The 10,462-nt window shown below is 44.1% G+C and overlaps 1 protein-coding gene and 2 pseudogenes across 4 annotated transcripts; 1 reads left to right on the top strand and 2 right to left on the bottom strand.

Moving 5' to 3' along the window:
* Positions 1-251: 251 nt before the first annotated feature.
* APOF (apolipoprotein F) lies at positions 252-3,551 on the bottom strand. 4 transcript variants are annotated; one of them, XM_036018807.1, is made up of 3 exons: positions 3,351-3,534; positions 457-1,240; positions 252-426 (listed from the first exon to the last, which is right to left on the bottom strand). In XM_036018807.1, the coding sequence occupies exons 2-3, from the start codon at positions 1,221-1,223 to the stop codon at positions 336-338; spliced, it is 858 nt and encodes a 285-aa protein (XP_035874700.1). In that variant the 5' UTR covers positions 1,224-1,240; positions 3,351-3,534; the 3' UTR covers positions 252-335. The 4 variants fall into 4 exon arrangements, with proteins under 4 accessions (XP_035874700.1, XP_035874699.1, XP_028388722.1 ...); XM_036018806.1 differs by having other exon boundaries at positions 252-1,240; positions 3,428-3,551; XM_028532921.2 differs by having other exon boundaries at positions 252-1,240.
* Positions 3,043-5,364, top strand: LOC114512985 (annotated as a pseudogene).
* A 2,378-nt stretch (positions 5,365-7,742) lies between these two features.
* Positions 7,743-9,019, bottom strand: LOC114513725 (annotated as a pseudogene).
* Positions 9,020-10,462: the final 1,443 nt, after the last annotated feature.

Raw genomic sequence — 10,462 nt, 5'->3', positions numbered from 1 at the left:
TTATATCGTTTTTAATTTCCACAAAACCCATTGAGGTGAAAATCATTCCCCACTTTAGAAATTTTTAAAATTGAGTTTGGAGAAAGAAGTTACTAGTCAGTGATCACTGAGGCTCAAACAAGTGGAAGTGGAGCCTGGATTCAAAATCAAACCCTTTGATTCCAAACCCCAAACTTCAAAATTCCTACCTTTTACAGCACTGCCTTCCTCCCCATAAGAAATCAGAGATTTGAATTCTGAACACAGCTTATAGAATATTAAATTTATTTATTGTGTTTACCATTTTTTTGTACTCCAAAACTCTCATTCCCGGGATCTGAGTTGTTGAATAAGAGTCACCCCCAGAAAAAAAATGAATTTACTGCTTCAGACATCAAAGGGCCAGTGGTAGTTGTTTCTGCCATGTCACTCACATGAGGGGTGCCCACACCCTCTTTGCTGGTCTCTGAAGGAGGGGTGCTGGCCTCTTTCTCATAGTAATACTGGATCAACCGTTGAACCCCAGCCTTCACTGCAGGTTTAAGCATACTGCTGACCACTAGTCCCGTGGGCCCCCCTGACAGTCCAGCCATGGTCATTAGAAGGTCATAACCCAGATCTATGACCCCATCTTGGCCTCGTTCCTTGGCCTTGTCCAAACAGTTCTGAGTAGCATAATACCAAGCTGTGCCCAGGTTATAGAATGTTCCCACTCTTGGCAACCACTGGATTATATTGTGCACAGCCTGCTCCTGTTTATAATCACAGTCCTCAGCGGTGAAGGAGCGTCGGGCCCTCCCTGGGCCCAGTTGCTCCCTGGCCAACAGCTGCAGAGCAGAAGCCAGGGTATCCACTGACACTCCCCTCTCTGCGCTCCTGCCTTTCTCCAGCCCTTGAAGATGTTGGGTAAGGATCTGTGTAGCATTTATACCCCCCTGGCGGTAAAGGTGAAGCTGCAGGGTCTGGACATCAGCATGGCAGCCAGCTTCCTTGAGGGCGATCATCAGTGACAGGCCTACCAGGAACTTGTGTAAAGGAGCCATATGGGTAAAGCCGGGCAGGGACTTTGGGAGCAGGGCCTGGCAGAGCAAGGGGCCTGAGGAGGGTGGCCAGGATTCCAAGGATGAGGGAAGATGCATCAGAATATTTGTCTGGTTTCCATATGAAATGGCATCAACAGGGTGCAGCAGGAGGTAGCAAAGCAGCAGCTCAAGTGGTATCATGATGAGTCTGAAGCCACTCATGTCTGGACTAGAGTATGCTGGAGAGAGAGAGGAAAAAAAACAACAACCAGAAATGTACAGTTTCCCTAAGGTACGTGGTCTGAAAAAGCCCAGGACTCAGGGCACACCTCATCCAACAACTTTAAGCTTCTCTTCTTTTTAGGTAAAGGCCTAAGAAACAGGAAATGCAACTCAGTTGTCCACACTTGGCCTTCTCCATCTTCAGGTTACCAGGGACTTCCTCTACTTTATTGCCACCCGCTTATAGGGGGCCCCAAGTTACCAGACAGTCCAGTCACTGAGAAGTGAGACTGCCTTGGTGAGTTTGGCAGCTACTTGCTTCCATGCTGCCCATTTCTCTAGTAACACTCCATGAGTAAAGGAGCTATTTGCTTTCCCCTATGATCAGTAACAGATGCAATCTCTGCAAATACTTGTCCATTTGTACTGGCTGCTCAAAGCTTGTCCCCTTGTCAAACCCTTGACCTCAATACCTAAGACCCTGTTCTTTGGCATCTCCTACAGGTTCCTGCCATGTTCCCACTCTGGATCATGACAGAAGCCAGGAGATTCAGAATCAGAAGAGATTAGATGTACATTTATTGACTATTTGCTCTTTTTAAAATTTCCCTTTTTAATTTAAAAATTATATGAGCAAGCTATAACAGCATCTAGTTGGGGATTTGGGACAGGGTAAATGAATGAGAAATTGTTAAAATACCACTCATATTTAAAACATATTACATGCCCAGTATATGAGAACAGAAAGAAAGAAAAGGGAAGAGGGAATAGAAATAGGGAGTGAGAACTGCTAAGTGGAGAGGGGCAAGGCTCACACCAGTCACATGTGTTTTAACACTGGGATAAAGAGCATACTTCTGTCCCAATTGCTCTCCAAAATCTCTAACTACTTATCATATCCCATCCTTGAACACAGTCCCAGGAAGAGACTTGTCAGCTAAGTGGAATTGAATAGCTGAAGTAAACCTGGACAAATTCTGGAATCAACTGGCCCATAAAGTACCTCAGAATAACCCTGGACCATTTGATAAATTATATTGTCATCATCCATAGACACTGGGAGATCTTAGAGGTTTCTTCAGCTTATTGCCTAATTCTTCAATATGTTCACAAGACTCATACTTGCAGTTATAGGGGATGACAGCAAAAGCTTTGACTTGTGTCACCAGCAACACGGGGCATAGCTTCTTAGCAAACTCAATTAATTACCTTCTGAACTAACTGCCAGACCAGTTACTCCAGTGGGCGTGTTCACCAGCATCAGTACATCCCTCAGGGTGAGTATCTGCATTTTGAATTTATCTGAGCTCCCTGGGGATCCCCCAGATCCCTCAGAATGACCTTAGCATTGACAATCCCTTCCTCTCATTGCCTTTTACTCTCATGAATGAGGGTTTCAGTGGTATCATTTCCTCCCGCCCTAACAAGCTGAAGCAGCAGAAATGTGAGCCTCAGCTGGGCAGCCAACCTCCTCCAGGACCACCTCCAGAGCTAAGTAGGATAGACACCCAGGCAGAGGGGCTAAGCAGGGGGCTGTGTGCAAGAGATCCTGGCAGGTCTTGGGATCTGGGAGAGGGATCTGGTTGGAGAGCATGTTCAGAAGATGCCTGTTTCTGCCCCACCTGGCGTAGCTCGGTGGATTGAGCATGGGCCTGCGAACCAAAGGGTTGCTGGTTCGATTCTCAGTCAGGGCACATGCCTGGGACAGGTCCCCAGTGGGAGCCATGTGAGAAGCAACTACACATTGATGTTTCTCTCCCTCCCTTCCTCCCTTCCCCTCTCTAAAATTAAGTAAATAAAATCTTGAAAAAAAAAGAAAATGCCTGTTTCTGTGAAAGACAGCAGGCAGGTAAGGGCCCCTTGCTGGGCATTTCTGGGAAAGGCAGCCAACCACTGGGGACAGGAAGGTACAGCAAAGGAGCAGCACAGCCTGCGTTATGGTGGGTGTGGGTCAGCAGAAACAGCTCTGCTTCAGGGAAGCAATACTCAGGTTGGAAAGTAGGGAAAGGTTTAAGATGAAGAAACACAGAAACTAGTCAGAGCTAGGAAGTGTCTTAGCCCTTAGAAACTTCAGTTACCCTGGATATAGCTCCACCTTACCCTTAACAGGCTTCACATGATCCTCACCTGCTCCAGAAGGAATTAAGCCAGAGGAACAAGTTCATCCAAACACATCCTTTGTCTTGGTGCTTTCTAGATGTTACCTTCTCTTTCACCCTAGCCAAAAATGTTGACCCCTCTGAAAACAGTGACAACATAGCATTTCCAAATATTTATCCACCTCTTCCAGGCTCAGGCTTTGTCCTCTTCACCTTTGCCCAATGCTGACACATCATCTTCCCCTTTCTGGATATTGCTTTTCCTGACCCATGCCCCTGTCACCCAAAGGGTTTTGCTAGACCTAAACTTCGATCAGGAAAAATTCCCCTGTATCTTCTGGGGAAGCAAGGGAAATGAAAGACAGGTTTGCCAATAATTTCTGGGGATGAGACCCCAAAATAGTTCTTTTTCAATGGACTTATCAGATAAAGGAATGGGAAAATAACACCTACTGGCAAGTCAGGCCAAATCAGAGCAATGTTTTAGTTTTTACCTATTTAATTCCAATGCCCTGATTAAACCATTCATTACCATAACTACCTCTTTCTAAGTCTGCATTAAAACCATAGGAATAAAGGTTTTATTTCTCATTAAAAGGCCTATTGATAGAGGAGAAACTGCAGTCTGGAAAATAGGGACTGATAGCAAGCATATGGTGCCTTTAAAACTGACAGACGAGCCCACACATTACTGTGCCATAAACATTCCTTTCTGGTGCTATAACCCACTTCCCGCAGGTAGCCAAAGGTGTCCTGGGTTCTTCCTCCCATGTTCCTCACTCCTCTCAGTGCCAGGGCAGGCCCATCACAAGCAAGAATAAACCAAGGGGAAAAGGCCCTTAGTAAAATGGTGACCCCAGTTGCTTTACTGTGTTGGAATCGGCGCCAGGGAAGCTTCCTGTCTGGCCGCAGGGCGAGTGGGCAATTTTAAACTGCAGCAGCGGTGGTAGGGGGCTAAAAGGCAGCTCTCCACAGCAAGATTCTGCAGCAGGCTTTGGCAGGGGGACTCAGTCTGAGCAGTTTAGGATCCAGACTTAAGAATGATTCCTGGAGTTGGAATGGGTGATAGCATCATCACAGCATTTAATGGAGCATAGATTCTTGCGATACACCAGAATTGACTCCCATATACAGTGCAATCTCAAGGCTTAAAGGCTGCTTTATAGGGGCCACCCCTCTGCAGAAACAATTAGAATACCTCAGGATGCGGGCTTCAACTTGTCCCGACTCCACCTGGAAGAATTCCCTAGTTCAAAGTTGCCATAAGATGTTGCTCCTCAAAAGGTTGCATTCCTTCTGTGTAAACAATGGACTTCATATAGTTTACCTCCCTGTATAAATTCTCCTACACTAATCTCAAAGAGTATTCTAAACTTCTGAGCTCATTTATTGCGGCTGAAAAGCTACAAGGACTTGTGGAAGTGGGAGGCTTCAACATAGAAGTGATTTTTCTCTACTCTCCTAGGAATGAAAGGAACACAGAGACCCTGAAGCCATTTCTTGTTTAGATTCCGTCAAATCTCGGAGACAGTCTTCTGGAGAGTGTTTCAGAAGATTTCACCCGTCTACCCTTATTCCTTGCAAATGGAACAGAGACTAATGCAGCCATAATTGGAACCTGGTTTCATAAAACTTTTGACTTATCTCAGTCCCTTAACCATCAATGCGTTTAATCTTTTCTGGGCAGATGCTCTGTGGACTGCATGCAAAACAGACTGTTATGGACTGTACTGAATTTCTTTGGTCTGTACCCTGTAGCCCTCAAGGTCTGGACATTTCTGATATCGTGCATCCAGAGGATGCAAGAGCTTTGTGGGACATTGTCTACAAGACACCTGGGGAATTTACCCAGGAGGAAGTTGACTGCCTTTATTTGTATTTCCATAGGCATTTCAACTCATTAATCAGCCACAAGATTGGTTACTGTATCAACATCTGTAGCTTCAGCACATACTGATAGAAAAGTAAAGATTCTATGTCATAAATACCTTATTGAAATGTTGGCATATTGGACAGAACTGGCATCTTTTCTTCTTAAAGATTTTATTTTTAGAAAGAGGTGAATGAAGGGAGGGAAAGAAGGAGAGAAACATCAGAGTGCAAGAGATATATTGATAATTTGCCTCCCACATTCCCCCAACTGGGGAGCTGGCCTGCAACCCAGAAATGTTCCCTGACTGGGAATCAAACCAGTGACCTTTCAGTTTGCAGGCCAGCACTCAATCCACTGAGCCACACCAGCCAGGGCTATCCATTTTTATTTAGTTTTTCAAATTGGATAAAGCCTTGTGGGGACTATAAGGTATGGATTATGTACCCTTTTCTCACTATTTGCCTAATTGCTATGTTGAGAGGAACTGCAGGAGAAATGGGCATCCATCTCTGAATCTCTTTTCCTCACAGTGCTTTTAGTGTTGCCCAGATGGAAACTAAGGATTTAGAAGAACAGAGAAGGTGGTAGTGGATGAACCACAGCCAGGTGCTTACAGTGATCTAGGATGGAAGATTTCTCGGCCATCTTTCTAAAAAGTATGTAATGTTTATGATGTCAATCTTTTAGGATTCAAATGAAATGTTGCTAATATTGAGTTATTTTAATTTGGGTCTTTAAAACCTTTAATCCCTTTTAAGCATTTAGACTTGCATTCAGGGAGAATTTCTGTCTTCTAAAACATTTTCCTAGCATCATTTTGCTGTTGAGAACTAGCAAGCAAAAATCTGCTTCAAAGCAAACTAAAGATTAGCATTTTTAAGTCGCTAATGTACTTGTTTTTAATGTTAAATCCTTACAGCAATGTTGAATTGGAATTTCAATTTTAATGTAAAAAAAGCCCAGATTTTTTATTTTTAAAGATTTTATTTACTTTAGACAGAGGGGAAGAGAAACATCAATGTGTGGTTGCCTCTTGCACACCCCCTACTGGCCCACAACCCAGGCATGTGCCCTGACTAGAAATGGACCTGGCAATCCTTTGGTTCATAGGCCTGCACTCAATCCACACCAGCTTGGGGGCGGGGGGAGGAAAGAAAAGGAAAGAAAGAAAGGAAAGGGAGAGAAAGAGAAAGGAGAAAGAAGAAAGAAAGAAAGAAAGAAAGAAAGAAAGAAAGAAAGAAAGAAAGAAAGAAAGAAAGAGGAAGGAGGGAAGGAAGGAAGGAAGGAAGGAAGGAAGGAAAAGAAAGAATGAGCCAGATTTAATTCTAAGGGTGATTCAGAGTACAGAAACTAAGTTTATGGGGGAGAAGGGGCAGAAAGACATTATCTACCAAAGCGCTCAGCTTCAGTAGCAATTTAAAATATTGAAGTTACTGTTATCATAAATGAAAACTTCTTGTCTTTGGCACCCTAGTCCTACCACAAGAAGAAAAGTGATAGGCAAAACATGGGAGCAGAAATAAGCAAAGATATCTAAGTGTTCTTTTGGAGCAGTGCTGGGCTTGCACCTTTGACTCTGTGTTGACTGTACTATTTTACAACTCCATGGGGCAGATTAATTTGTGATTTTTTTTTTGTCTGATAAAGATGCATATAATTCCTGCCCAGTGGAAAAGAGAATGCCAAGGTTACAGTTGATGGCTTTCCAGGCATGAGCTTATTTTATGTCTGCAAGACAGTCAAGATTTTACCTTTCTGCTTTAAATTCAAGAATTTACTTCAGCTCTTTCAAGGTCATCCCTTTGAGATGTCCAAATGGACTTACCTGACAGAGCCAATTAAACTGCCTTGCTTGAGAAATACACCTGTGGGCTGCTTAAGCCCAGACATGTCTTTTATTGGCTTCCAAAGCAATTCCCAAGCACTGATAAAACTATGTATTCCAGTGAGGCATTATTTTCTGGTTTCATGGTTTTGTTCTTGTTTCTGGTTTATGCAAGGCCAATCAATTATTCGCCATTAATGGCAGCAATGAAAAAACTTGCTGATGTTGTCTGAGTTGGAGATCTCTGTTGGATGGATGAGACATTTCCTATTTGATGACAGATGGCAGAGAATCTGTTTTGTTGTTGTTTGCCTGTTTGCTTTTTTGTGAGCTCAATTCAATCAACCAGATATTTGATGCCCACTGTGAAGGGACTGTTTGAGAACCGGATAGGTGAGCCTTTGTGTATTTTGATCCATGGCTGAAGTCACACAATTGAAGCTATAAGCTCTCTTTGTGTTTATGCCTAGAATTTAAAACAGCCTTTACCTCTTTTGTGCAAGTGTGAAATATTTCCCTACATCTAGAGATTGTTAATAATTACCTCTCAAGTTAAAGGAGCTTGACTCTGATGGTTTATAAACAGGTGCCTAAGCAAATATTCACAAATATTCACAAAACTTACAGAAAATAAGTGTACCTTTAATATTTTAAATGTGCTTAACTTTTAGGGAAGAATTATTATTACTTTTAATGCTCAATGAACTCTGAACTTTTAACTGGCCTCCTGCCCCCTCCAAGGTGCCCCACTTCTGCTGCCTTTAATGCCTCAGAACTTTGGTGTCGTTGACCTCAGACACCACTGTCATCCACAATCCTGCAGGTCATGGTCTTTTGGATGGTTTGTAAGAAGGGGCTCTTGTCCAGGGTGTCAAGAAGACTGAAGTCCTCCCCTTCTTCCAGTAGGCTGCGGTAGGTGGCAATCTCAGCCTCCAGCTTGACCTTGATGTTCAGCAGGGCCTCATACTCCTGGGCCTGGCACTGCCCCTCTGCCAGGGTCTGGGCCAGCTGACTCCAGGTGCAGCAGGATCCCATTGAGTTGTTCCATCTGCATGGCATAACACATCTCCACCTCCCTCAGGCTGTTCTGCAAACTGACTTTCAGATTCTTCGTTGAGTCCAGGTTGATCTCCAATGACTGGACTGTCTCAGCTCTGCATCGTCTCATCAGCACCTATCTCAGAGGTCTGCAAGATGACCACTGTGGTACTCTCTTCAGTCTGATGGGACCAGTACTTGTCTAGCTCCTCTTGGTTCTTCCGAGCCAGCTCGTCATACTGAGCCCAGATGTCTGCCATGATTTTGTCAAGGTCCTGAGATTTGAGGGCATTCAACTCCATGGTCAACCCAGTTAGCAGTCTGGTTTTGTAGACCATTTACTTCCTCCTCGTAGTTCTTCATGAAGATCAGTTCCTCCTTGAGAGCCTCATTCTGTCTCCAGCTGCAGCCGAGTGATATTGGTGTCACTGACCTTTCGGAGCCCATTGATGTCATTCTCCACAGACTGGCGCATGGCCAGCTCTGCCCCATACTTGACTCTGAAGTCACCAGCAACAAGATGGGCATTGCCAATCTGAACAATGTGGGCATTGTCCACAGAATTTGCAAAGATCTGAGCCCTCAGGCCCTCGATGGTCTTGAAATGCTCCTAGCCTCTGACCTGGGGTCCCTTCTTCTCTAAGTGTTCCCGGATTTTGATCTCCACCCTCCAGGCTTCTCACCCTCTCCAGGGAGGCCAGGCAGTCATTCAGGCATTACATAGTCTCCTTGCTCTGAATGCCCCCGGCCATCCCTGCAGCCAGGCCCCCAGCTGCCCCACACATGGTGGAACAGGACATGGAGATCCAGGAGCCCGAGCCCTCAGCACCTGCATAGACACTGGCTGTGCTGCTGATCGGCGGGACCCGGTAGCTGGGCAAGTACATGGAGCCCAGGGACCAGTAGCTTGTGGAGAAGCTGGAGCATGTGCTGAAGCTCATGTTCAGGGAGGAAGGTGAGAAGCTGACTCAGGCTGAAGCTCAGGGAAGAATTATTATTTTTTTCTGGCATTTTAAAAAAGATTTTATTTATTTTTAGAGAGGGAAGGGAGGGAGAAAAAGAGAGAGAAATATCAATGTGCGGTTGCTGGGGGCCGTGGCCTGCAACCCAGGTATGTGGCCTGACTGGGAATCGAACCTGCGATGCTCTGGTTCGCAGCCCATGCTCAATCCACTGAGCTATGCCAGCCAGGGCTAGAATTCTTCTTAAAGAAAATGCTAGCTCAGAAACACTTTAAAAATCCAAATCAGGCTGATTTAACAATGTTTAAGAAAGACAATTTTATATTAAAAATCAGGGAAAAAAAAGGGTTTCTAGAGGAGTCTTTAGGGAAACAAACACTTAAAATCGGAAGAAGGAAGAACTGGATATAGAGGCATCCCACACTGTTGCCTGAAATTCCTGGATCCTTCAGATTCTCCCATTTCTGACTTGAGTTCACCATCCATAACTGGGCCCATCTCCACCTCCAGCTCTTAGTCAGAGTCCTTATGCTCCATATGAAAATGCCTTGTTGAAATTCCTTGAATTTCCAACTTGGGTGCCTTGGAAATGACAGGGGAGACTGACTGTGTATAACTGTGGTAGGGGGAAGGGAAAATGGTGTGGTTTGTCTCCAAGGCTGAGAATGACAGAGGCATGAAGACAAATGCATGTTCCCTCACTCAAACGTCCCATTTTTGCCCCTGCCCTCATCAATTCACACTAGTTGTCACTTCTTGGTGCTGAGTCTTTTAGGAGTTTTATTCATTTTTTTTCAATTACTATTGACATTTAATATTATATTAGTCTCAGTGGTACAGCATAGTGGTTAGACATTTATATAATGTATGAAGTGATGCCCCGGTAAGTCTAGTGCCCAACTGGCACCATACAGAGTTGTATCATTGACTATGTTCCCCACGCTGTACTTTACACCCGTGTGACTATTCTGTAACTGCCAATTTGTACTCCTTAATCCCTTCACCTTTGTCACCCAGCCCCGCAAACCCCTTCACCTGGCAACCATCAGTTTGTTCTCTGTATCTATGAGTCTGTTTGTTTTGTTTGTTTATGGGCTTCATTTTAATTAGTGGCATTTATTTTTTTAGAGTAGTTTTAGGTTTATAGAAAAACTGAGCAGAAAGTATAGACTGTCCCCAAATATTCCCTCTCCATCAATCCCTCAGTTTCCCCCATTACATTTTATGTTGCTGTGGTATATTAGTTACAATAATTTTAATTTTATTTAGTATTATGTATTATTACCTAGATCCATGGTTTACAATAGGGTGCACATGTTTAATTCAATACCAGACATAAACCAAACACATTCATTCTATCTTTAGAGGCTATGGAAGAAAAAAAAAAAAACCAAGTCAGAGAAATAAGATAGTCCAGACCCATCTACCTTGGGCTCTCCCTG

Source organism: Phyllostomus discolor, chromosome 2, assembly GCF_004126475.2.
Source record: "Phyllostomus discolor isolate MPI-MPIP mPhyDis1 chromosome 2, mPhyDis1.pri.v3, whole genome shotgun sequence".
Lineage (NCBI taxonomy): Eukaryota > Metazoa > Chordata > Mammalia > Chiroptera > Phyllostomidae > Phyllostomus > Phyllostomus discolor.
This window is presented reverse-complemented; position numbering and strand designations above follow the sequence as displayed.

Bases quoted from the DNA above. Each gene is read 5' to 3' on its own strand.
- APOF (XM_036018806.1), bottom strand. From the start codon at position 1,223: ATGAGTGGCTTCAGACTCATCATGATACCACTTGAGCTGCTGCTTTGC.